Genomic DNA, 26,919 nt, shown 5'->3' with positions numbered 1-26,919 from the left:
GGTGGACCTGAGCTTCTTTAAGAAGTACAGTGTGCTCTGTCCTGAGTGTTGCATTTCCAGTCCAGTGTGTAGTCTTCATCACCTCCATGCAGGGCTCCAGAGTGCGACCAATTTGGTCGCATATGCGACCTATTTTCTCAATGGTGCGCCTAAAAAAAATCTCAGGTTGCACCGGTGCAACCACCCGTTCGAGGAAAAAAAAAAACAAAAAAAAAACAAAAAAAAAAAGTCTACGCGACTCTGAAAGTCTCCCTGTGGTTCAACAACAGACACACGTTAGAACCATATCGTGGTCTTAACCAATCAGAGATAGTGAAGGGCGGGACCCCCCTCTGATTGGCCCGTGTACGTTTGAACACGTGCTTGCTAGTCAGACAGAGAGGTGATGAACCTCGGCTCGTCAGATAAACAGTGGATGTAGCCGCAGGTGATAAGATGAAAAGAACGATTGACAACTTTTTGCTAAGTTAAGGCCTGATACGTCCGAAAATAACCACAACCAATGCTCTGACACGGAGCCATCAACCTCCCACGTTATGTCAGGCACAGGTCCAGAGCTAGCATCCGGAGCTAGCATCAGATAATGAGCCACATACGATCGACTCCGAGCCAGAACCAACTGAAATTAAAAGGGGTAAAGTGTATATATTTCTAAGAGAGTGGCTTGACCAGTTTACCTGGCTAAAATACAGTAAAGCCGATTAATGCACTGCATTTACTGTAAAGTGTGGCAATAGTGCATTTGTGACTGGTTCTAATAGATTTCGAATTGAAACGCTGAAAAAGCACAACGCATCTATGAAACACATTACCTGCTCAGTGTCCTCTCTCCCCGCTGCCTTTCAGCGACAGGCAGCAGCAAACTGAGATGATAATCAAGTTTAACGTTGCCGACCATATTGCAAAAGTTCCCTTCACTAAGTTCAAGTCCGAAATAATTCTTCAGAAGAAAATTGGCTTGAACATAAACCCGACGTACAGCAATGATGTCGCGTGCGCAAAATTTATAGGAGTCATCGCAGATACATTGAAAAAAAAGACGTCTGTGCTAATTGCGAACAGTGAGTACATGGCATTCCTGATCGTTCAGGAAACTGTCAGGCAGTCAATAATCCAGGTGGTTGTGGAGGCACCCACCTGGATTTCCTGCAGCTTCTAACACAACAGTTCAGGCTGAAGTGTATTAAAAGCTGCAGAGAAATCAAAGAACATGATCCTCACAATGCTTCCTGCTTTGTCCAGATGAGAGTGGGCTCTTTACAGCAGGTAGATGATGCATCTTAAACACCAGCCCGAGGACCATAAGCAAAACGTAGAGCAGGCCTCCGGAGGTGACTCAATAACAATCTCTCCAGGACTTTCATGATATGGGATGTTATGGGAACTGATCTGTTGTCGTAGAGGACAAATGGATGGGATTACTGAAGTACTGGAACAAGGCATCCACCCACCCCAGAGCTGACACCATCTGGACCTGCAGATGTGCTCAGTCTCTCCAGCTGCCACCTTTTCATAACACTATTTTCTAATTATTATTCCTAACTTCTAATATTCATAGATAAGAAAATGCTTATTTACATTCTGTACTCAGTCTAAAACTATTTTGGTCTGTGCTGTGATAGTGAAGATCGATTAAAAAAGTTGGAAATGTGAAGAGTTTAAAACCTTTTAAAGCTTTTTTTCTTACTCAACCAGCTCTGTGCCTGTTCTACGTCAGGTCAAAAGCTGCACAGAAAACAAACTCGCTTCTCCTCAGCTGATCTCAAACATGTCAGGGTCATTATCAGTTAGTGCCCTGCAGATCTTTGAGGAACTCATGTGCACGCCAGGTTAATGACACCGTCATGCATCCTCTGCGTGAGGAGTCCACTCCACTGTAGCTGCATGTACAGGACATGTCGGACATGTCTGGTTAGAAACAGCCGTGTGCCCTTTGGTGAGTGTCTCTAACTCAAATGAGTTGGAAGTTTGACATGTTTATGTTTTTAAAGCCCAAATGGTGCTGCAGACTTATTATATGCCACATATGATGGTTCTAAAAGCTTTCTAATCTTTTTTCTGATTTTCTCTCTTGCTCCCTGACATTGAAAATACATAGAAATTTGTTTCTGTATTTTCATGAGATGAAAAGGTTTAAAACCACTAAGGACATGGCTTATTTTTTCTCCAACGATTCTTTCTATTATTGTTATTATGCAAAAATTGTTGCGTCATCATGTCGTCAATCCTGTTTTTTAAGTCCCAAATCATAAAAGGGAAAGTTAGCATCTGATGGATTCAGTGCTGGAGACTGTAAAGCACAGGTATGAAGGTGTGGCCAGAGCTGAATGGATGCCAGACCCAACCGTCTTTGTGTCCCAACCCAACCTGTTGGAGTAAGTGTGTGAAGTAGGAAATGGAAAGAGGGGTGTGTCTCCTCAAATCAGAGCGCAGCAGTTAGATGCTGAATGAAGAAACAGTCGGTGAAACCGTAACGCCTGGTTGTCAGGTTGATTTCAGGAGAGGCTTTCTGTGGCAGCCATAGAGGTAGGAGCATTTCTATAAGTCAGGATAGTGGCTGGATTCAGCTGTGTACTATGAAGAGGAAATTATAGGTGGAAACCTTTGGATTCTTGGCACAGTAGTTATGAAAATTAGATTTTGAAAATGTCAGATTGGGAAATGTTTGTGTTCCAGCTGAAAATGGAAAAAGAAACAAAAAGAGTTGCTATCATAAAATAAGTAGCTTATTGAACACAAAGAACACAAAGCACACCTGATCAAACTGATGTTCACATAGAAAATAACCTGTTCTTATTATCACATCACAACATCCAAATGAGAGTTGGAATGATTTTAGTTGGCATGTGACGGCATTCTTTTTATGAACAGAACTGGAGAGGGGAGAAGAGGGCATGAGGGGCATGTGGAGGGGGACTGAGTTATCTCAGACTGTCACTGAGATTTCACTTCATCAAAAGTTCCCTCATTTCAAACATGAACTGATTTAGTGATTCGTTCATTATTGATCAATGCAAGATGTTCAATGTGAAATGCTGATTTAAGAGAAGACAGGCCAAGATGTTGGTCTGTTGTAACACCCTTTAGTGATTGGGCCTCTGATTCTGGCACAGCCCTGTGTAGCTCTGTGTTTGAGTGGAGATGCTGGCTTGGGGTCCCTGTGTGGGGGTCTCATCATACTGCAGGGTCGCTTTAGAATACTTTGTTGGAAACAGCTGACCATGAAACAAAAGCTGCTGTGATAGATGTTATCTTTCATCACCTGAAGACTGAATAACCAGGATACTGTAAACATCTGAACTTTATCTGCTGATGCTGTACTCGTTTCCCTTTCCACGCTGTCAATATTAAAAAAACAACAACAAAGAATTGAAAATAGTTCATTTATTTCAGTATTTCATCATTTCAGTATTTGTACCTCTGACCTTTTTCTGTTTATCACATCTACTCACCATTTCACCTCTATTTACTCATTTTCCTCTTCTTTTCCTCTTTTCTATTCCAGCCAGTGGAGACTGAGCGCGGGCCTTCCATGAGTTTGGTGGATCACGTGAGCTCAAGATGAGGGCCTCAGGTGAGGAGTTGTCCAACAGCAGTAATAGTGTAGGCGGTGGTGCCAGCACAGTCCTGCAACGCCTCCTGCAGGAGCAGATGAACCGGAACTATGTGCTGCAACAGCAGCAACAGCAGCAATCTGGAGGGGGAGGGGGAGGCGTAGGTGGGGGAGGGGGTTATTCAGTAAGCCCGTCTGATGATCATTCCATGACTGCCCACATCGCACGACAAGAGCCCCAGGGACAAGAGCTGCAGACAGACAGTAGCCTGGAGAAGCTCGGTTCCACCAAAGTAGGAGGAGGTGGTGGGAGTAGTGGAGGAGGATGTATGGGCACCTGTGGAGGAGGGGGAGGAAACAGCAGTGGTGGAGTCGGTGGGAGCACCCAGGAGCAGTGCCCGAACCCCGAAGACCTCCCCACATATGAAGAGGCTAAAGTGCAGTCCCAATACTTCCGTGGCCAAGCTCCTCCTCCTCAACATCAACAGCAGAGCAACCCGGTCCAGCAGCTTCCCATGCCGGCCTCAGTGGGAGCCGCCTTCTATGTGACCGGGGTCAGCAGTGCTAAGGTGCGCACCGAGGGCCGTCCCACCTTACAGCGAGTGAGCGGTGCCGGGAGGGTGCATCAGGATGATGGACTGAAAGATTTGAAGCAAGGACATGTTCGCTCCCTCAGTGAGCGACTTATGCAACTGTCCTTGGCCACCAGCGGTGTGAAGGCCCATGCTCCTGTCAGCAGCGCCCCACTCTCACCCCAGCTGCCCCCTCTGGGGCAGCCTAGTGACTACTACAAAGCACAGCATCGTGGCCCACCTCCAGACTACCCTGTCAAAGGAATGGGTTCTCCCACCAAACAAGAACCTGGAAGCCATTTTTACCATGAGCAGAGAGGGAGGGAACACTCCAGGGAGGTACCGAATGTTCGATACCAACCGCCACCCGAGTATGGATCATTCAGGTACGAAAAACATACAAACACATGCACGCTTGTGTAGTCATCTATATTAGGATCCTGCATTAAGTGATTGATTCACCGTGTGTAGCCTTATCCAAACACTTTACTTAACTCACACCTTAGCCCGAACATTAATCAGGACCCCAGAAACTTTGTTCTCTGCCTTATAGGGACTTGGTTTTGTTCCATTAAGGTCAGTAATTATCACTGGAAAAGGTCCTAACGAGAAAGAAACACACACAAACACACACACACACATCACCACGTTTCTTTGCAGCTGCAGATAAAGGAAAAGTAGTGAAACCCAATAGCAAGGATAGATACTCTTACTATAATCAGTGGCAGCTGTCGCTCAAGAGGAAGAGTGGTTGTCTGTCAATCAAAAGGTTGGCAGTTTGATCCCCAGCTTCCCTGTGTCACATGTCAAAGTGTCCGTGGGCAAGACACCGAAGTCCACGTTGCATCGGTAGGTTCAGGGGAGAAACCCAGACATCTGTGGAATTAAACTGTCTACCTATAGATCCAACAAAATGTCTTAAATATCAAACAAAAATGAAGAATTCAAGAGAAAATAAACATTACTGAAGCAACAGTAATTTCTGTTACTGCCAGAGACTCAAAGAAAGTGAACAACCTGATACAGAAGGCTGGTTCTGTTCTGGAGCCCCTGGAACTGATTGTTTAAAGAAGAATGCTGCAAAAGGTGATGACCATAAAGAACAATACTGACCATCCTCTGGATGAGATTCTGATCAAACAACAGTGTTCAGTCAGAGGCTTTATCAGCTCGGCTGGAATACAGAGAGATACAGGAGGTCCTTCCTGCCAGCTGTAGTAACCATACACAATGTCTACTTGTACTGAGGAATGATCGTTATTTGTTGGTTTCATACTACAACTAAATTAATGTTTCATTTTACTTTATTCAGCTTTTATTTATCCAGGTAACTCATAAGCAACTAACTCTTTCACATTATTCACACTGGTTTCTTAAAATGTCTATTTTTCCCCATTATTTGCAAAGTCAGTACGTCTATGTAATGTCATTTAATATGAAGTGCAACTATACCCAGACTCGCCAACTGCATAACCTGCCATATACTGTGTCTATTTACAAGCAAATAATCCCTAATCTGATCCATTCAGCAGTAAGATGATCATCAATTCATGCTCAGCATTCTGTACAGACACAATACTGACTACTGTTACTGACCACATAATTGATCTCTCTTCAGATCCAGTAAGGAGGGATTGGTCCACTACCAGAGGCCCTTTCACCAACACAGTCCCACCTCCTCCGTCACCTCGGTTGGCTCCTTGTCTCGCGCCCAGTCTTCCACCCTCAGCAGCATGCTCACTGCCTCCCACAGCTCACATCCTTCTTTTCCTTACCAACAATCACAGTGTCAGGGAGAGCCTTTCTTCATCATGGGGCCTCGTAGTCACCAGGGAACAGGTTCCCACCAAGTGTTGGAGCCGGTTTCTTCAGGGGCGATACATCCAACATCACAGAGGGCTCATACTTTTCCTCATGATCCCTACGGCTCCACCCCAAGGTTGCACCATCAGCAGCAGCTGCACCTGCCATGTCAACAACCACAGCAGCAGTTCCAAGGACCTCCACCTTCACAGGCCCAGCTGTCCCTCCAGGCTGCTCATTTCCCCCTGCCCCACTCCTTCACACACCTGCAGGGGGAGCCCTATGCTACAATGGCTCGTGCCCCACAGATGGTAGATGTGCTGACAGAGGAGAACAGGATGCTGAGGCAGGAGATGGAGGCTTGTCGCGAGAAAGTCACCAAGCTTCACAAGGTAACAACATCAGCAAAATGCTTTCACTGGATAGGTGCAAGTCTGTCTTAAAAGAAAAGGATAGGTCGTTTATAGAGATGTCAGCAGTGGTGTTTCTATCACTGATTGTGATTCAAACTTTGAAGTTGTAAATAACAAAATACACTCAATCTTGCAAAGAAGATCCACTCTTGCTTAAGACCTTTTTGGAAATAGAGCAGAGTAATGCTAAAAGAAAAAGAAAACAGTTGGAACTGAATTCAGCAAAACATTGGTCCTCATGCAAGAACATTTTCGTATTTTTTTTTTTTTAAATATCTTTATTGGGTTTTATTACTTTATAGAACACTTGAACTGTGACTACAACACATGTCACAGAACCAGTATAACTCACACACACATACCTAAACTTGCACAATCCTAACATTAATAACTCCAAGTACAAAATTCTTAACTGAAATACAGATACATTTCAATGTAATAACGATCTCCCTTAAAATAAATAAGTAAATAAACAAAGATAAATAAATAAATACATTACATTCCAGATTCTATAATGCTCATGTATGGTTCCCAAAGATGAACAAACTCTTTCAGTTTTCCCTTAGCAATATATGTTAGTCTTTCTAGACCAATGCACTCTGAAAGTTCTTTTATCCACTGTTTCATGGAAGGAGCCTCTATATTCTTCCAATGAAGTGCAATCACTCTTCTAGCTTGTAGAAGCCCAAAGTCCAGTAGTTTAGTCTATTTCTTTGTTTGTATGAAGTTCAGTGGATAGATTCCAAGTACACACAGTTTAGCATTTAAAGGGATGTTGATATGAAAGACTGCTGACAGACAATTGACAATATCTTTCCAGAACTTTTGAATCTTTGGACATTCCCATAAACAGTGAAGAAGGGTTCCTTTGTTATTTAGTTCCTTTGTTATTTAGACATTTAGATCAGAAGATCAGATCAGAATGCCTTTATTGTCATCATACGTGGTACAACGAAATTCAAAGCCACCAAAAACAGTGCAAAGAGTGCAAATATAAAAGTGAAGCAGAAATATAAAAAATATAAAATACAAAAATATATAGTAATGTAAAAAAAAAGGGAGGATGTAAGGTGCACAGTTTTTTACGGTACTAAAATAAATAGAATCAAATATGGTGTTAGTGGTAACATATAAAATAAAATAAAATAAGGTGTTAGTGGGTTCAAGTATCTGGAATGTTGTCGGACATATGGTAAAGTTTAACAGGAGTTATATAGATCCGCATTAACCATTTATATTGGAGGAGCTTAAACCTTGTGTTTATCGTTTGTGTTTGTGCCTTTAAACAAGCCTCATTCCAATCTTTTTCAGTTGTGTCATCCCTCCAGGCCTTTAACCTATCCATTGCTGAATCCTTAGAGGCAGCTATTAGTAAATTATAATAAATAGAGAGTTGGCCTTTCCTTGCCATACGTCCAAGGGAGACCTCCTCTATTATTGACAATGGTGGGACATGTATATATTGTCTGGATCTGGATGACATGAAGTTTTTTTAGTTGTAGATATTTAAAGAAATGCTTTTGAGGAATTTGATACTTCTCACATAACTGATTGAAGGTAAGCAACACTCCATCCATATACAAATCTTTCACTGTCTGGATGCCCTTTGCATTCCATAATTTAAATCCCCCATCTTTTTTACCAGGTGGGAATTGTTCATTACCCCAGATGGGAGTAAATTGAGAGAGTACAGGAGACTCTCCTATATGTTTGTGTGCCGCGTGCCACATTAAAATTGTGTTTTTCAGGAAGGGATTTTTTGCATGTTTTTTAAGTGTTTTGACATCTGAAGAGTAAAGATAACTATGCAAGGGCAGTTCTGGAACAGACTCTTGTTCAATGCTTACCCAAGCTGGGGGTGAAGTTGTAAAAAAGTAGTGAGCAGCTGACGTTAACTGGGCTACATTTTCGTATTTTTATTCTAAATTTCTCTCACTTTTTTCGTACGAAGGTCTGGTACGAACACGCCACGTCAGATTCAACAAACGCTCTTAACTTGGAAAAAGTGTGTAAACGACCTGCGTAAATGATGAATGCCACCCGTGCGTATTTAAGTGCACGTGCACGAGGATAGTAGATTTGCATACTCCACGCCCAAAATAATTCCATACAAGGCTGTGCTTCCTCTTTCCTGTGCCAGGAAGTGTTGAGTCATGAAAATGGCATCAAGGCACAAAAAAACAACTTTAGGGGCTCTGAGACTGAAGTTCTGCTTCAAGAAATCCAGAAGGAACGACTTTAGGGGCTCTGAGACCGAAGTTCTGCTTCAAGAAATCCAGAAAGAACAACTTGTTCTGCTTTCAGAGATCCAGAAATAACAACTTTAGGGGCTCTGAGGCTGAAGTTCTGCTTCAAGAAATCCAGAAGGAACAACTTTAGGGGCTCTGAGACCAAAGTTCTGCTTCAAGAAATCCAGAAAGAACAACTTTAGGGGCTCTGAGGCTGAAGTTCTGCTTTCAGAGATCCAGAAAGAACAACTTGTTCTGCTTTCAGAGATCCAGAAATAACAACTTTAGGGGCTCTGAGGCTGAAGTTCTGCTTCAAGAAATCCAGAAGGAACAACTTTAGGGGCTCTGAGACCAAAGTTCTGCTTCAAGAAATCCAGAAAGAACAACTTTAGGGGCTCTGAGGCTGAAGTTCTGCTTTCAGAGATCCAGAAAGAACAACTTTAGAGGCTCTGAGACTGAAGTTCTGCTTCAAGAAATCCAGAAGGAACAACTTTAGGGGCTCTGAGACCAAAGTTCTGCTTCAAGAAATCCAGAAAGAACAACTTTAGGGGCTCTGAGGCTGAAGTTCTGCTTTCAGAGATCCAGAAAGAACAACTTTAGAGGTTCTGAGACTGAAGTTCTGCTTTCAGAGATCCAGAAAGAACAACTTGTTCTGCTTTCAGAGATCCAGAAATAACAACTTTAGGGGTGTGGGAGAAGGATGTCATGACATTCTCATGACTTCTGGCCTAGTTACATCCTGGGCCTTGTTGACTGGTTCATATGAATATTGTTGATAGTTAGAATGAGCGTGTTTATGATAAACTGCGAAAGCTAGGCGCCTCCAGAGAGGGCCACGTACACTTGTTATGATAAAACGGTATAAAAGGGTGGCACAAGATGAGCTCGTCGGACATTTTGTACATTCTGTATGCATATTTGCTGTGACAGTTTGTTCAAAAAACTCCCCAATGGACGGCTGACCAACGCGGGATTCGACTCTAATTTCTCCACAACAGGGGCTCTGAGGCTGAAGTTCTGCTTTCAGAGATCCAGAAAGAACAACTTTAGAGGTTCTGAGACTGAAGTTCTGCTTTCAGAGATCCAGAAAGAACAACTTGTTCTGCTTTCAGAGATCCAGAAATAACAACTTTAGGGGCTCTGAGGCTGAAGTTCTGCTTTCAGAGATCCAGAAAGAACGACTTTAGAGGCTCTGAGACTGAAGTTCTGCTTCAAGAAATCCAGAAGGAACAACTTTAGGGGCTCTGAGGCTGAAGTTCTGCTTTCAGAGATCCAGAAAGAACAACTTTAGAGGTTCTGAGACTGAAGTTCTGCTTTCAGAGATCCAGAAAGAACAACTTGTTCTGCTTTCAGAGATCCAGAAAGAACAACTTTAGAGGTTCTGAGACTGAAGTTCTGCTTTCAGAGATCCAGAAAGAACAACTTGTTCTGCTTTCAGAGATCCAGAAATAACAACTTTAGGGTCTCTGAGGCTGAAGTTCTGCTTTCAGAGATCCAGAAAGAACAACTTTAGAGGCTCTGAGACTGAAGTTCTGCTTCAAGAAATCCAGAAGGAACAACTTTAGGGGCTCTGAGACCAAAGTTCTGCTTCAAGAAATCCAGAAGGAACAACTTTAGGGGCTCTGAGGCTGAAGTTCTGCTTTCAGAGATCCAGAAAGAACAACTTTAGGGGCTCTGAGACTGAAGTTCTGCTTTCAGAGATCCAGAAAGAACAACTTGTTCTGCTTTCAGAGATCCAGAAATAACAACTTTAGGGGCTCTGAGGCTGAAGTTCTGCTTTCAGAGATCCAGAAAGAACAACTTTAGAGGTTCTGAGACTGAAGTTCTGCTTTCAGAGATCCAGAAGGAACAACTTGTTCTGCTTTCAGAGATCCAGAAATAACAACTTTAGGGGCTCTGAGACTGAAGTTCTGCTTTCAGAGATCCAGAAGGAACAACTTTAGGGGCTCTGAGGCTGAAGTTCTGCTTTCAGAGATCCAGAAAGGAACAACTTTAGGGGCTCTGAGGCTGAAGTTCTGCTTTCAGAGATCCAGAAAGGAAAATCTGTCATTTTTAGCAGAGTCAGCAGTGGAATTATGGGATCTGCTAAAGCCAAGAAATGGGAAGTTATTAAGAGTGCTGTTAATTCCGTGTCACCTGTAGTTCGTAATGTCGCCGAAATAAAGAAGAAATGGTTTGATATGAAAATAGCTTAAAAATGCGCTCGATGAAAGTCCCTCTTAATTTGTACTTGTTGGACAGCGGTGTATGGGAATTTGATGTACCACGGGTGATAAACTGATGAGAGCTTTGATGACCAAGGGGAGCGCACGACTCACAGAGGACTGGGACACCCCCGATCTGTCTCCAATCTCCCTCTGAAAGGTTCCAGTGGCTAAAAATCCAAGGGTGGTGACGACCTGGACGTGTGGTGGAATTGAGTTTGATCGGAATGTTTCTCTCTGGAGTCGTGGCTCTAGCAAGCTGCATATTTGCAGCAGCACAGTCCTTGGTGATCTAATTCAAATTCAATTCAATTCAAAAATACTTTATTTATCCCAGAGGGAAATTAAATGTTGATGTAGCTCAATTAAATCAAGGAGTTATTATAGATGCTGATGGCTGTGGGCAGGAAAGATTTCCTGTAGCGGTCCGTTTTGCATCCAAACTGAAGAAGCCTTTGACTGAAGAGACTCTGTTTTCCGATAACAGTCTCATGGAGAGGATGTTCAGGGTTGTCCATAATTCTCTTGATTTTATGCAAAATCCTTCTTTGCATTATTGTCTCCAGAGGTTCCACAGTCGTCCCCAGAACAGAACCAGCCTTCCTTATCAGGTTGTTGAGTCTTTTTAGGTCCCTGGTTCTGATGCTGCTGCCCCAACAGATGACGCAAGAGGAAATGACGCTCTCGACAACAGACTTGTAGAAGATCTGCAACATCTTGTTGCAAACCTTGAAGGACCTTAGCTTCCTCAAGAAGTACAGTCTGCTCTGTCCTTTCTTGTAGATGGCTTCACTGTTGTGTCTCCAGTCCAGTCTGTTGTCCAGATGAACACCAAGGTATTTATATTCCTCAACCACCTCCACTTCTTCTCCCATGATGGAAACAGGGTTTGATCTGACCTTGTTTCTCCTGAAATCTACAATCATCTCCTTTGTTTTGTTAACATTCAAGATGAGGTTCCCACCTGATGACCCCAATGATATGTTGGTCAGCACTGCTCATTGATCTATATAATACGGAGTGTAGGGAATTATTCACTGAGTCTGGTCCTTTATTTTATTTTATTTATTTTTATTTTCTTTAGCACAAGTTTCTTGTGTTTATATTGAATCCAAATCTAGCCTAGCTAGTGACTGTTGTGAATAGGGCAGCTGACAACAAGGGAAAGACCATGTGACAGATTGGAAAGACAGCTGACAGGAGGCAAAGACCCCAAAGGTGCTGCCATGGGCTAGCAATCCATGGTAGCAGTAGCGAGGCCTAGCCGCTTTGTTACAACCAGCATAAGCTACAGAAAGATTAAGGAGAATACCCCTAGAGTCAGCGAGAGCAGGGGCGGAAGATGACTCACAGGCAGACTACATGGCAACTGACACTGGAACGAACATGACTACGAGGTGGATACGTGACTCAGTGAAGGATAGGGGCACGGACCTATTCTCTAGGGCTAGAACTGACCAGAATAGTTCTCAGAGGAAAGAGAGCGTAAATAAAAGTGGTAGACTAGAGGGAAGTAAGCTTCAGGTTTGTCCTTGTGGCTGGCAGAAAGTAACATCAGTTAGAGGCCTTAAAATGCATCAGGGAAGAAAGAGATGTGTGGTAAAAGAAGGGCAGTGTGGCCGCATCGATCAGTACTTTTTAAGAAGTCAATCGAGTAAGTCGGATGAAGTCCAGCGGCAGGTAGAAAACCATAGTCCGAAGGATATCAATAACACAGCTATGGAGGTGGATGAGGAGGTTCTAAGAAGGGATGCAGCTGATACTGAGGTGAACAGGCCAGTTAGAGAGAGAAATATGGAGCAGAAAGATAGAGTTAAGTGGCCTAGGGCAAATGGTTACAAAGAATGGGAGGCAGTCAATAAAGATTTGTCAATAATATTGGGTAGGTTAGGAGGAAATGCAAGCGATAGGCTAGAGAAGATGGGAGATATAATTTATTCCTATGGTGTAGAAAGATTTGGGGTGCAAGATAGAAAGAGGGTTGAAAGAGTACATTTAGGTAAGTCTAGACGGCAAAAAGAGATGGATAAATTGGTTAAGGAAAGAAGAAATTTAAGAAAGCAGTGGAAAAGAGCTACAGAAGAAGAGAGGGAGGGAATTAATGTTTTGCAGGAAGAATTGAGAGGCAGGCTAGCAATACTTAGAAGGGCTGAATGTCTTAGGAAAAAGAGAAAGAAGAAAGAATATGTAAGGACGGCATTTTATAGGGACCCGTTCAAGTTTGTTAAAGGATTGTTTAACCAGGAAAAGGGAGGGCAGCTTAAGGCAACAAAGTCAGAGGTGGAAGAGTATCTAAGAAATACATATTCAGATCTTGAGCAGCGTAGAGTAGTAGGCCTTCCACCTGACATGCCACCATTAGGAGAGATAGCTCATAATATGGATGTTAGACCACCTAGGTGGAAAGAGGTTGAGGAGGTAGTCAGGCGTGCAAAGGCTTCGTCGGCCCCAGGGCCAAATGGAGTCCCCTACCGGGTTTATAAAAGTGCACCTGATATCCTAAAGTTTTTGTGGAGACAATTAAGAATAGTTTGGGAGAAACAGGTTATTCCTAGAGCATGGCGTAGGGCAGGAGGCGTTCTTATTCCAAAGGAGAAAGAGTCCTCGGACCTGAGTCAGTTCCGGATGATCTCTCTCCTAAATGTAGAGGGGAAGATTTTCTTTAGTTTGGTTGCACAGAGATTAGCTAGTTATTTAGAAAAGAATAGCTTAATAGATACTACTGTGCAGAAGGCAGGAATACCAGGTTTCGCAGGGTGTTTAGAGCACACTAGCATGATTTGGCATCAGATTCAGACAGCCAAGATTGAGAAAAAAGACTTGCATGTTATATTTCTGGATCTAGCAAATGCATTTGGTTCAGTGCCACATAGCCTTATTTGGAAAGCATTTGAGTATTTTAGAGTGCCTGTAGTAGTTGTTAACTTAGTGAGAGCATATTTTCAGGATATTAGACTGAGCCTAAGTACAGCAGGTTTCACAACAGGTTGGCAGAGGCTAGAAATAGGCATTATGGCAGGGTGTACGATTTCTCCATTAGCATTTACAATGGCGATGGAGATAATTATTAGAGCTTCCAAGTGGGTTGTAGGTGGAGAAAGACGTCAGGATGGCATGCGCCTTACACCAATTAGAGCATACATGGATGATATGACGTTAGTGACTACAACAGTGCCATGTATGAAGAGAATACTTGAGAGACTTAATAAAATCTAAAGTGGGCTGGGATGAAAATCAAACCTACTAAGTCTAGAAGTATCTCAATAATTAGAGGGAAATTAAGTGATAGAAAGTTTGTAATAGATGAAGAAAGCATTCCAATAATAAGGGAAAAGGCAGTAAAGAGTTTAGGCAGGTGGTACCAGGCAGACATGAATGATGGAAAGCAGTCAGTGCAGTTTCGGGAAGATGTTGCTGAGGGACTGGATAGAATAGATAAATCAGAGCTTCCAGGAAAGTTGAAGCTGTGGTGTCTGCAGTTTGGATTGTTTCCTAGGTTGATGTGGCCACTGTCTGTGAATGAGATTCCATTATCTGTTGTAGAAAAAATGGAAAGATTAGTTAGCTTTTATATTAGGAAGTGGCTAGGTATTCCTAGATGTTTAAGTACTGTGGCACTGTATGGGAAAGGCATACTCCAGCTCCCAGTATCTAGTCTAGTAGAGGAGTTTAAATGTACTAAAGTTAGGACAGAGCTCCTGTTAGCTGGGAGTAAAGATGTGGTAGTCAGTAAGGTGGTTCCAAACCCAACCAAGGGGAGGAAGTGGAAACCAAGATTGGCAGCTCAGGAGGCAGAAGCAACTCTTAGACATGCAGAGATTGTGGGTAATGTGCAAATAGGCCGGGGAGGCTTGGGGCTTGGCCCAGGCAAACCAGTGTGGAGTAGAGCAGGTCCCAAGGAGAAGAGAAAGCTAGTTGTTGAGCAGATTCGTAGACAGGAGGAAATGTTAAGGGGTGCAAAGGCAGTGGCTCAGGCTAAGCAGGGACGGTGGGTGAATTGGGAAGGTGTAGAAAAGAAAAAGCTTAGTTGGAAAGAACTGTGGAGTATGGAGGAAAGGAGTATTAGATTTTTGATAGGGGCAACATATGATGTATTTCCAACTCCCCAGAACCTAAAACTCTGGGTAAATGGAGACCCGTTATGTTCGTTATGTTCAGGTACTGCAACTCTAAAGCATATTTTGTCAGGTTGTAAGGTTAGTCTGTCACAAGGCCGGTATACATGGCGACATGACCAAGTATTAAGAAGTTTAGCTGCAGGTATTGAAGATAAACGAAGGCAGGTAAACTTAGGAGGGTCCAAGGTACAGAGAGTTGCAATTCAGTTTGTTCAAGAGGGGAGAAAGTTAAAAAGACGATAAGGAGGGACGGCAGCTTGGAGGATGCTTGTGATTGGGAGATGCAGGTAGATTTAGGAAATAAGCTTGTTGTTCCCCAGGAAATAGCCTCTACAAACCTAAGGCCTGATATAGTCTTGTGGTCTAGGAGTAGAATGAGAGTCTATTTCATAGAGCTGACTGTTCCTTGGGAGGAATTAGTAGCGGAAGCATATGAAAGGAAAAAGCTTAGATATGTGGAGTTGGGGGCAGAAGCAGAGCAGCGAGGATGGAAGGTTAGAATCTGTCCAGTGGAAGTAGGATGTAGAGGATTTGTTGCAAAGTCTGTTGTCTCATTGTTGAGGGAGCTAGGTGTAAGTGGACAGAGTGTGAGGAAAATAGTGCAGGAGGTTTCAGATAAAGCAGTAAAATCCAGCCAGTGGATTTGGATAAGAAGATGCAATAGCAGCAGGGGGCCCAGCAGGGGGGGCACTTAGGGTAAATAGACTTTTGAAAAAGCAAAGAAGAAGTTCAAGCTATTTAAGTGGAGGGTTTGGCACATTCAATTTCAATTCAATTCATTTTTATTTATATAGCGCCAAATACAACAAATGTCATCTCAAGGCACTTATATAGTAAGTCCAATTCAAGCCAATTGGAATTCAATTAATTAATAATAATCATAATTCATAAAATAATCCAATTCGTTCATATAGAGCCAATTCAAAAACAATTTCCTAGCTAAGAAAACCAACAGATTGCACTGAAAACTTTTTGTTTTTCGGTCCAATCTCCCGGCCTGAGCGGCGTGCCTGAGGCGACTGTGGAGAGAAACGACTCCCTTTTAACAGGAAGAAACCTCTGGCAGAACCAGACTCAGGAAGGGTGGCCATCCGCCTCGACCAGCTGGGGTTTGAGAAGACAGAAAGGGGGGGGGGGGGGGGGGGGGGCCGCAGCGGCGGCGGCACTGTAACACCATTCAAAGGATATCTGTTGGAACAGGGAAACACGAGTTAATGACCACAATAATGTCACATATACATAAAGAGAGTAAAGTGAGGAAAGGTGTGACAGATGAGGCCCCCCAGCAGTCTAGGCCTATAGCAGCTTAACTATGGGATGTTTCAGGATCACCTGAGCCATCCCTATTCAAGGTAAACACAAGAAACTTGTGCTAACGAAAATAAATAAATAAATAAAGGACCAGACTCAGTGAGTAATTCCCTATACTCCCTATATAGATCCATATATAGAACCATCTTTTACAGCCACAAGCTACCTCAGCCTCTCACCAACTGCACACCAGTCACAGCGGGGTGGGGATGCAAACCCTGGTTTGGGTAGGGGGAGAAATAAAAGAGGTAAGATAAGCGGGAATGGGATTCAAACCCTGGTTCGGGTAGGGGGTAATGAAAGTATAGAAGGTGCCAGAGGTGGAGGCAGGACAAGACACACTAGCAGATTCAGCAGACAAACTCACCTAAACAGTCCTATAATCACTAAAAATACCAGCAAAAACAAAGCCATACAACTCACTCTCACCAACTGCACACCAGTCACAGCGGGGTGATCCTTTTGAAACCAGGCGGCCATTTTGGGTGAGTTGGCTTGGAGTGAGTTGGCTTGGAGTGAGTTGTATGGATTTGTTTTTGCTGGCATTGTTAGTGATTATAGGATTGTTTAGGTGAGTTTGTCTGCTGAATCTGCTAGTGTGTCTTGTCCTTCCTCCACCTCTGGCACCCTCTATACTTTCATTACCCCCTACCCGAACCAGGGTTTGAATCCCATTCCCGCTTATCTAACCTCTTTTATTTCTCCCCCTACCCGAACCAGGGTTTGCATCCCCACCCCGCTGTGACTGGTGTGCAGTTGGTGAGAGGCTGAGGTAGATTATGGTTGTTGTGGTGTGAGGGGCAGTGTTGGCTGGCATTAGGGGGGTGACTCTGGGACGCCAGTGGTCATTGTCTAGCCTCCTGGAGGTGTCGTGGGCCCAACTAGACGAAACACTGATGAAAGGAGGTTCCCACCTGATGAACCCAATGATATGTTGGTCAGCACTGCTCATTGATCTATATAATACGGAGTGTAGGGAATTATTCACTGAGTCTGGTCCTTTATTTTATTTTATTTTTATTTTCTTTAGCACAAGTTTCTTGTGTTTATATTGAAGATGATTGTTCCCACACCATGCCACAAAGCGGTCCACCAGCTCTCTGTACTCAGCTTCTTGTCCATCTCTGATACACCCGACAACTGCAGAGTCATCTGAATATTTCTGTAGATGACAGGAGTCTGACTTGTACTGGAAGTCTGAAGTGTACAGAGTGAAAAGGAATGGTGAGAGTACAGTCCCCTGTGGTGCTCCTGTGCTGCTGATCACCTTGTTAGACACACAATTCTTCAGTCTGACAAACTGTGGTCTGTTTGTCAGGTAGTCATTAATCCAGGTGATTGTTGAGGCCTCCACCTGAGTCTTCTGGATTTTCAGACGAAGCAGATCAGGCTGAATTATGTTAAATGCACTGGAGAAATCAAAGAACATGATCCTCACAGTGCTGCCTGCTTTGTCCAGATGACAGTGGGTTTGTTGAAGCAGGTGTATGATAGCGTCTTCAACTCCAACTCCATGGCGATAAGCAAACTGCAGGGGGTCCTGATATGTGCTGGTTTGCTTACACAGGTGGGTCAACAGGAGTCTCTCCAGGACCTTCATGATGTGGGATGTCAGGGCAACAGGTCTGTAGTCATTGATGTCTGAAGGATGAGTTTTCTTTGGTACCGGAACCAGACAGGATGTCTTCCACAACAGTGGTACCTTCTCTTGGGTCAAGCTAAGGTTGAAAAGGTGTTGCAGAATCCCACAGAGCTGCTCTGCACAGGCCTTCAGGACTCGGGGGCTGACACCATCTGGACCTGCAGCCTTGTTCCGGTTCAGTCTCTCCAACTGCCTCTTCACCTGACTTCTAGAAACAGAAAAGTGGGAGGGGGAGGCAAAGGGGACAGCAGCATCTCCTGATTTGGTTGAAGACAAACTAGTGGAAGCAGAAGAATCCATGAATGAGGTGGAGTTGGAGATGTTACAGGAAAGCTGTGGGTCAGAGGAGGGTGGGATGTCTCTTTGGCTGGGAACAGGAGGGGAGGATGGTGAGCTTGTTCCTGAACTGAACCTGTTGAAGAATGTGTTCAGCTCATTTGCTCTGTCCAGACTTCCATCCATCCGATCCTCCCTCTGTTTGAGGCCTGTGATCTTCTTCATTCCTGACCACACATCTCTGATATTGTTCCTCTGCAGTTTACTCTCAAGCTTCTTTCTATATACCTCCTTGCTCTCTCTGGTCTTGACTTTGAGCTGCTTCTGTATACTCCTCAGTAACTCCCTGTCTCGCTCCCTAAAGGCTCTTTTTTTCTTGTTCAATAGTTCCTTTAGCTCACTGGTGATCCAGGGTTTGTTATTAGGGAAGCATCTCACTGTTCTGGTGGGGATGGTGTTGTCCACACAGAAGTTTATATAGTCAGTCACACACTCAGTCATGGCATTAATGTCCTCTCCATGTGGCTTACAAGAGAAATCCAATCGGTTGCATCAAAACAACCCTGTAAGGCTACTTCAGCTTCCTGTGACCACTTTCTAACAGTCCTTTTTGTGACAGGTAGTCTCTGGACAAGGGGTTTATATGCTGAACAGAGAAAAACAAGGTTGTGATCTGATTTACCCAGGGGAGGTCTTGATTTGGAAATGTATGAATCCTTGACATTTGTGTAAAACAAATCCAATATCTTCTTTTCTCTGGTAGAGCAGCTGACAAACTGTTGAAAAGTTGGCAGTGTAGCAGAGAGTGAGGCATGATTAAAATCACCAGATATTGCCACGAAACAATTGGGGTGTTGTGTCTGTGTCTGAGCAACAACGGAACTGATGACATCACATGCAGTGTCGGCAACAGCTGAGGGTGGAATGTAAACAGCCACCAAAACAACACTGGTGAACTCTCTTGGCAAATAATATGGACGAAAACTTACTGCCAATAGTTCAATGTCAGGACTGCAGAGACGAGTCTTCACAGTAACATGTCCTGGGTGACACCATCTGTTGTTGATAAGCACTGCCAATCCACCCCCTTTCCTTTTCCTGCTACTCTTTAAATCTCGATCTGCTCGTACAGTCAGGAAGCCCGGCAGAGAGACGCTGGAGTCGGGGATATGATCCTGCAGCCATGTCTCAGTAAAACACATAATGCTACATTCCCGATATTCTTGCTGAGTCTTTGTCAAGGCTAGAAGTTCATCCAACTTGTTGGCTAACGATCTTACATTGCCCATGATGACGGATGGCAGAGATGGTTTGAACTTCTTCTTTCTTTCTCTCCTCTTTGCTCCTGCTCTGCATCCACGACGCCTCCTTTTCAATTCCAGTGGGATTTCTGGCTTCAGTTGTCGAATTATTTCTGCTTTTCCAATGTTAATCAGCTGCTCCCTGTTGTAAACCACCTTGTTGCTATGGTTATGCATCATAACAAAAGAGCAGAATATACAAAATTATTGGGAAAAATCAATCCAGCTGCACAGCATCCAAGGCAGGAAGGAACAGTTGTCCAAAAAATGCAATTTCTTCCAAGAAAAAACAGGAATGAAATTTAGAAAAAAGAATAAATCTCAATGTGAGGTACAGAGCTACTCCAACGTGCTGCCACCCTCAGCAGCGCATTCTAGAATTATAAATCGCGATGTCAGCCATTCATCTGTCTCCGGAGGATATCTACACGGTCTCGGAACACACGCTCTCTTCCAATAGCCTGATGCACTAAGGCCTCCAAAAGTAGAAAGTCAGCCGCTGGTTACGCTTCCCATTGACCTTGTTATATCCAGAGTCAAATCAACCTTCAATTAGTGCATCATTTAAGTCAAACAGAATAATGTCAGCATCATTATGGGGTATAATGTATATATTTATTCATGATATCTTCAAAGTAGGGGGGGCGTCCAGCAGCTGATCCATGAGGAGTTATCTCAGAATTGTTGAATAGCTTAACACTGGGCATTTAAAAGGTGGTGTACGCTTTTTCAGGTTATGCAGTAAATTTCACCTAATTTTCTAACCCATCACACTGATGGTCACATTGGGGGAAATGTAGGTACATTTCTGTAGGTACAATAGAAATTATGGATGTAAGAGAATTTTTTTTTTATTTATTTTTTTTTGTGATAAATCTGAAGGGTAAAAAGTGACAATGGGTGACATCACCATCCTTCGAGCATCTTAAATTTTCATAAAACTTAAACTGACATTGTGTAGAAAGAATCCCATTAAATCTTTATGGAAAAATCTTTTGCAGTTCTTTTGCAATTTTCCCAAAAAACATCGCACAGTCTCCATATTAGTATATTGGTAGGGCTTTCTGTGGGACGTTGCCAAAATTAGTGATGAAAGTGGAAGATGTAGGAAATTCAAAAACATCAGAAATTGTGGTGAAGATTCTGAGTCGTATAGGTCATGGTAATCATAAGAGCAACTGGACTTGTTCTTGGATCTTGAAGACGTTTCAGCTCTCATCTGAAAGGCTTCTCAGTTCTGAACTAGATGTCGGGGAGTATCAGCTGGTAAGCAGAGAGGGTCATTACAGTCACATGTGAGCCCCCCCACCAATGTGTTTGAGTCATTATCACCTCTGAATTATCGAGCCGTCCGAAAGGGCGAGTGAGTTTTGGTCTCAGGATCCAAGGTATGAATGGTTGTGAAACTGCCGGGGGAGGAGAGACAATGCTGCTCTGTAGGTGAGGGAAGGGGATACCTGAGAACCCCCCTGTCATAGTTATACAGGGGATAACAGTTACTTTGTAATGCAGAATGTTGGAGTGGAAATTTATGTGTGGTTGCCGGGGGTTACAGGACGTTTTCTTATGCCTGTCATTAAACGTAAATATAAACGGATCAAGTCGATCATTCTACAATCTCCTCTGTTCAAAGATGGTTTTCCAGGCTTTAAACAAGCTGAATTCATGGAGAACCTCTAATACTGATATATTGTATATTCTTATTTTAAATCAAAGTGTAAATCACCTTTGCATTAGTATTGTATCAGGAGTTGTTATTGTGCCCCCCCCCCAACTCAGTGTAGTTCCTATTGTTCATACTTAAAGGGACACTATGTAATTTCTTCCCCCATCTAGTGGTGCAATTTTATTTTGCAAAGTTGAATGAATTTGCTCTCTAGCGCCTCACGTTTTCAAATGTGCGCTGCAACTTCTTGAACTACGGCAAGCGGAATGTGTCAAGATTCAAGAAGCTATAGCTTCAGACTCAAGGTCCATACAAACAAAAAGAAATCAAAACACACAGTACAAAGGATTATATAACACACATACAACAACACTATGAATACAGATGACAGATAACATGTCAGATAACATAACATCTCCTTTGGTGTGCAAGCAATGCAATTAGTCATATTCCGGGAGTTACCGGAAGTGACGTTGACGCAGCGTTAGCATTAGCCTGTGTTAGCAATAGGAGCATTAGCAGCGGTAAATAAACTCCCGGTAAACTTACAAACTTTCTAATGCCTCGTTTTGTGAGTTAAGAGCCTATGTGTACTACGGCAGAAGTTTGGTAACAATCAATGCATTATTAGTGGGATCATTTACGAGAAAATCTATTTAGCATTTTTTTTTTTTTTTAAACTTTATTAGTAAATCAACAAAATAACAGTTTACAAATGTGAGCATAACGCCAAAAAGAAGAAATCCAGGGGGAGCATAGGAATAATAATAAAAAGAAGAAGATGATGCACTTACAAAAAGAAAGCTAATGAACACAAAGACATATGTGCCAAGGAATAAAATCTATTTAGCATTAGCGGCTGTAATAAGCCATTTGGCGGAAATGACGTCACAATGACGTCATTTCTGCTTGTAGGCCTGGTGGGGAAATCGCGATTCGAAGTGCTTTATGTCCCTCTCGGCACTTCGTCATTTTTCATAGAGCGGAAGGACATGGCAGCCTCCATAGAGCTTACCTGCTCTATGTAGATACAGACAAGTTATTCTTCACTCAGGAGGATAAGTGAGATTTTTGACAGAGATCATTTTACACCAATGAGAACCAACTTATGAATGAATATGTTGATTTGAGCTAATAAATGACTTAATTTATTACATAGTGTCCCTTTAACTATGTTTACTGCTATTGTATTTTTGCATATGCTGCCCTTTTACTTGATTGTGCCCTTTTCACTTTAATGTGCCTTTCAATCTGTCGGCATTCTTGCGGACAGCAAAAACAGAATCTCATTGTACAGGGATGGGATCCCAACATGTTCTGTATGAGAATAAAGGCTTGAATCTAGAGAAGGATTGTGTGATCATTTTACAGCTTTAAATTTGAAAGATTGCTAAATAACTCAAAATTTCATAGTACCAATCTCCTGAATTAGCTACATTTTTTATATTTAAATGGCTGAAACAGCTTAAAGTGCGTAGGAGTAGTTATGTGTCAAAAAATGTACGGGATAATAATAAATAATACTTTAATAATAATAAAAACTAGAATGGCTGTTCCTGTGAAAAGATGATGAATGAATGCAAATGCAGAAAACCGAAAAGTTCAAATGTTTATGTTGGTGAAATAGCCTTTTTAAATTCAACAATAACAAAAAAAAAAGAATCAAACATAACAGTTAACACCTGTAGCTGGGATGAACTATCTGCTCAACCAGGTGACCTAAACAGGACGTCTAAAGAAGGATTCATTCTAAAGTCCATCATTTTACTACTTTACAACAAAAAAAGGCTTCAACAGGGTATTTAGTATTTAGTATAACAGACCAACAGTGATAGCTTTTTCCATTAATATCTCCATCTCCTGGCTTACAGGGCACTAAACTTGCAGGGACACTAATTCATGCTGCAAAAAGTCTCCCGCCACTAATTTAGTATCATCCAATCATTTTAATGCTTTAAAGAAAATTACATTTTTTTTAACACCATTGCTTTTGAAAATAAAAATGTTAAAAATGCTTCATGTTAGGGAAATAGTTTTTTTTTTTCATTCAAAAACAAGAAAGAGACAGTAAAATTTAAACATATAGCTGGGGCTTCCTGCACACCACATCAGGCATCTGCTCATCTGGGTGAGTTACAAAAGATGACTGAACTTTGTCTCCAATCATTTCACTGCTTTGCATAAAATAAATAAATAAAAATATTACCATAAACCAGTAAAGATATTTACAATCTCTAAAATCAACAGATTAGAAGATAAACTGTGAAACGCTTTGGCATTAGTATCTTAATACGTGTTAACAATACGCCTGGCTTACAGGGCACTGAACTTGCAGGGGCACTCCACCCACAAATCAAGATTCATCCAATCATTTTAATGGTTTACAGAGAATAGAAGTGTTTTAACAACATGACTTTTTGTACACGGTTGTATACAACATTAAAAAAAAATAAATAAATAAATAAAAAAAAAAATAAAAAAAATCAGTGTAATTGCTGGTGATGAATCAACTCAAATCAAATCTGTGGAAAACAAAAACAAAAATTCAATAACAGAAAACATATATGTTGAAATTTACACATGTAGCAGAGGGGGGGAGCTGGGATTTGAACCAGGGCCTCCAACATATGGAGCATCGCGTTAGTTCTGGCAGACCACGTAGTCAACGCGCCCTTTGCCTATTGGCTGACGCCGACCCAACCCTTATGGCTCCGCAACCAGCTGTGCTCAATTGGGTAATCAGCTGATGCTCGCAATTGGATGCTGGCATTTGGGGCACTTAATTTAAACTAGGTTGCTGTCACTGCTTTTTTTGCTCTCTGCTTGCACCCACCACCTCCCCTGCTCCACCGACTTCTCATTGCAAACAATGTCATACTGTTGTTCATTGTTGCTTGCTCTGTTCTAGGGGGTTTGTTGCCTTTACAGCAAATGGAAGGCACTCCACCTGAGGATGCTGCGGTTCCCTGTCTTGGCTTCCATGGAGCTCATGGAAAAGTCGGGAACTTCCTCCGAACAGAGCCATACCGCCAAACATAAATTGTATGCATTCAGAATAAGCTTCTGAAATTCACATCTATTTCTCGTCTCATTTTGACGAGAGTGGTTCTGACAGAACTAAGGTAAGCTACATAATCTGTCTCAAGAAGGCTTAATTCTGACAAAAGAAATACTTTAAACAAGTTAAAGTATTTATAACGTATTGAAGCATCATACATTATAAATATTTATAAAATAAACACACTAAAGATTACTTTTGCATTAGTATTTTAACAGCCATTGATAATGTACCTGGCTTATATAGAATAGAATACGGTTAGAAGAATACTTTATTCATCCCCCGAGGAGGGAAATTCTAATTTTCATGAAGCTCAATTAAAGTATTTACACTGATTGTATATTACCAAAAAAATAATAAAGAAATAGAGAGATAAATGTGAGAAGAACTCAGCATCACTGTTAAAAAGCCTTCTGGCTGTGGGGACAAAGGACCTCCTGAACCTCTCAGTCCTGCAGCCTCTCACTGCAGCTGCTCCTCTGTCCTGCAGGATGCTGTGGAGAGGATAACTAAGTTAAAGTACTGAAGTACTTTCTTTTAAAAATACTTAAGTATTCAAAAGTACATTTTCTAATATCAGTAAATTGCTGTATTGTTTTCTGAGTGCTTTTACAGCCCCATGTACCTCTGAAACGACCTGATGCTGTGGCCGAATGCATTTTAGGAAAGAAAACAGCAGCAGCGTGTTACAAAGCCTAAAAGCAACGAGTAACCACCAGCTTCACTCAAGTAAAGTACAGATACTCCAAAAATGTACTTAAGTACAGCACTCAAGTAAAAGTACTTTGTTACTGCCCACCACTGGTGAGCACACATACTTCTAGTCAGAGCAAACCTCCAATAAATGAGTTAAATAACGTCAGAAAGTGGTGACCTGTTAACAGATTTCAGATCCAGTATATTCTGGACTCAGTAAATTCTTTCTATCTTGTGTCTGTGGGCAGTTGGAAACAGAGATCCAGCTGGTGTCAGAGGCCTACGAAAACCTGGCGAAGTCCTCCTCCAAGAGGGAAGCCCTGGAGAAAACCATGAGGAACAAGCTGGAGCTGGAGGTGCGCCGCCTCCACGACTTCAACAGAGACCTCCGAGGTGAAACATGATGCAGTTCACCACACCTTTTTGTTTTAGGCTTTTACACTCACACTCATCTTAGTTACAATATACACAAATTAAAAAATGTCAAAATAATTACGAGGAAAAGTGGAAAAATTGAATTTGCTCATAAATGACAAGCATTGTTGAAATTCTCTAAAGAAGTAAAGCCATGTTGGCTCATTGTCAAAGTTAAAACTAAATCTATAATATATGGTAGAGAGAAAATCTTTATTTCTCAGTAAAGGGCCAGGTTAAATTATGTCCATGTATAATTTATATATAATCTGCAGCCAGCAGGTATGACTGAAAGTCCAGATGTTTTGTTCATATTTTGTCCTTCTCTTGGAATAGTGCTGATGATCTTCTAACCATTTAAAGTGTTGTAATGACACACAGGGTGCTTGCGCAAGTCTTGAAAGTCTTAATAAGTATGGAATTTTGAAGCACTGTTTTCCAGACCTTGAAAAGTCTTGAATTTTGTGTGAAAGTCTTAATAAAGTATGAGCATACTGTAAAATTCTACCATACATTTATTTTCCAAAGGCATTGTGAAATCAGAAATAGGAAGGTAGGCTATAAAACTATAATTTTACTAACTGGTCACGTACTGTATTAGCCTAATGGGATGAGATGTGAGTGAAGAGACTGAATTCTACATACATTCATCCATCCATTCATTTTTTTTATAGATAGTTTTTGTGACACTTGTTTGATGTGAAATTCATGTACTTGTGATTTTCATGTTTTGAAACGTTTTCATCAGTAAAAGCATAATTTACTGTGAATAATGCATTTGTTCATTGAATACTAGCCTATAAAAATTAACATTTCTAATAAACACAGTTGGTACAATCTCAACCAATGAAGTAGGCAGTAGGCACACCAGTTACAAGTACATAAAGTTAAGGTCTTGGGGGAAAAAAGTATCAGTTTTAAAAAAGTCTGGAATTTTAATTTGGAAAAAGAGCAAGCACCCTGGACACATGGACGAGTTAATACACACCTGGATGCTCCAGACCAACAAACTGTGTTATAACTTCATCAGAGCATCATAAAAAACTAATTATGTACAGACATCTGATGGTTCAGTGTAAACTGTGTGATCATGGCTATCAGAGTATTTACCTCACAAACAGCAACGTAGGAGCCATTTTCCCCACCTGATCAGAACGGCCTTTCTGGGGATTATACTCTGTTTGATGGTAGAACTGGGTCATAATTTATGACTACATCTTTTAATGTTAGATTTAGAGTCTGATTTGTTCATTCTTACAACCCTCATGAATATATAGATCTTTTTTTTTCACACAACAACAAATCATGTCCGGTGACTTTTTTAAGAGGGTTCAGTTCCTTTTGGGAAACAGGAAAGAACAGCAGAAAACAAAAAGAAACAGGAATGTCCCTCATGTATCGTGTACACTGCAGCATTTGGTACTAATTTCAATTCAGTTCAGTTTTATTTGTATAGCATCAAGTCACAACAAATGTCATCTGAAGGCTCTTCAAATATATAGTCCAATTCAAGCCGGATATAATCCAGTTCATTGGAAGACCAATTCATTCAATTCCAAATTAGACTCATTCACACAGAGCCAATTGGTTTAGGTTGGGCTGAGAGGACAGGAAAGAGTAACACCAGGCCAGGGACACCTGCTGAGAGAGAGAAACACAAGTTA

The 26,919-nt window shown here is 41.9% G+C and overlaps 1 protein-coding gene across 1 annotated transcript in view; it reads left to right on the top strand.

The window, feature by feature from the left end:
- amot (angiomotin) overlaps positions 1 to 26,919 on the top strand; it is a 60,824-nt gene that overhangs the window by 16,599 nt on the left and 17,306 nt on the right. The window contains exons 2-4 of the mRNA XM_075487053.1: positions 3,506 to 4,511; positions 5,744 to 6,320; positions 25,090 to 25,234. Of these exons, the coding sequence (XP_075343168.1) occupies positions 3,562 to 4,511; positions 5,744 to 6,320; positions 25,090 to 25,234 (1,672 nt within the window). The 5' untranslated portion in view covers positions 3,506 to 3,561. The remainder of the gene's footprint in view (positions 1 to 3,505; positions 4,512 to 5,743; positions 6,321 to 25,089; positions 25,235 to 26,919) is intronic.

This window comes from Odontesthes bonariensis, chromosome 16, assembly GCF_027942865.1.
Source record: "Odontesthes bonariensis isolate fOdoBon6 chromosome 16, fOdoBon6.hap1, whole genome shotgun sequence".
NCBI lineage: Eukaryota > Metazoa > Chordata > Actinopteri > Atheriniformes > Atherinopsidae > Odontesthes > Odontesthes bonariensis.
Note: the sequence above shows the minus strand (reverse complement) of the source record. Positions and strands in the feature narration are given on the sequence as shown.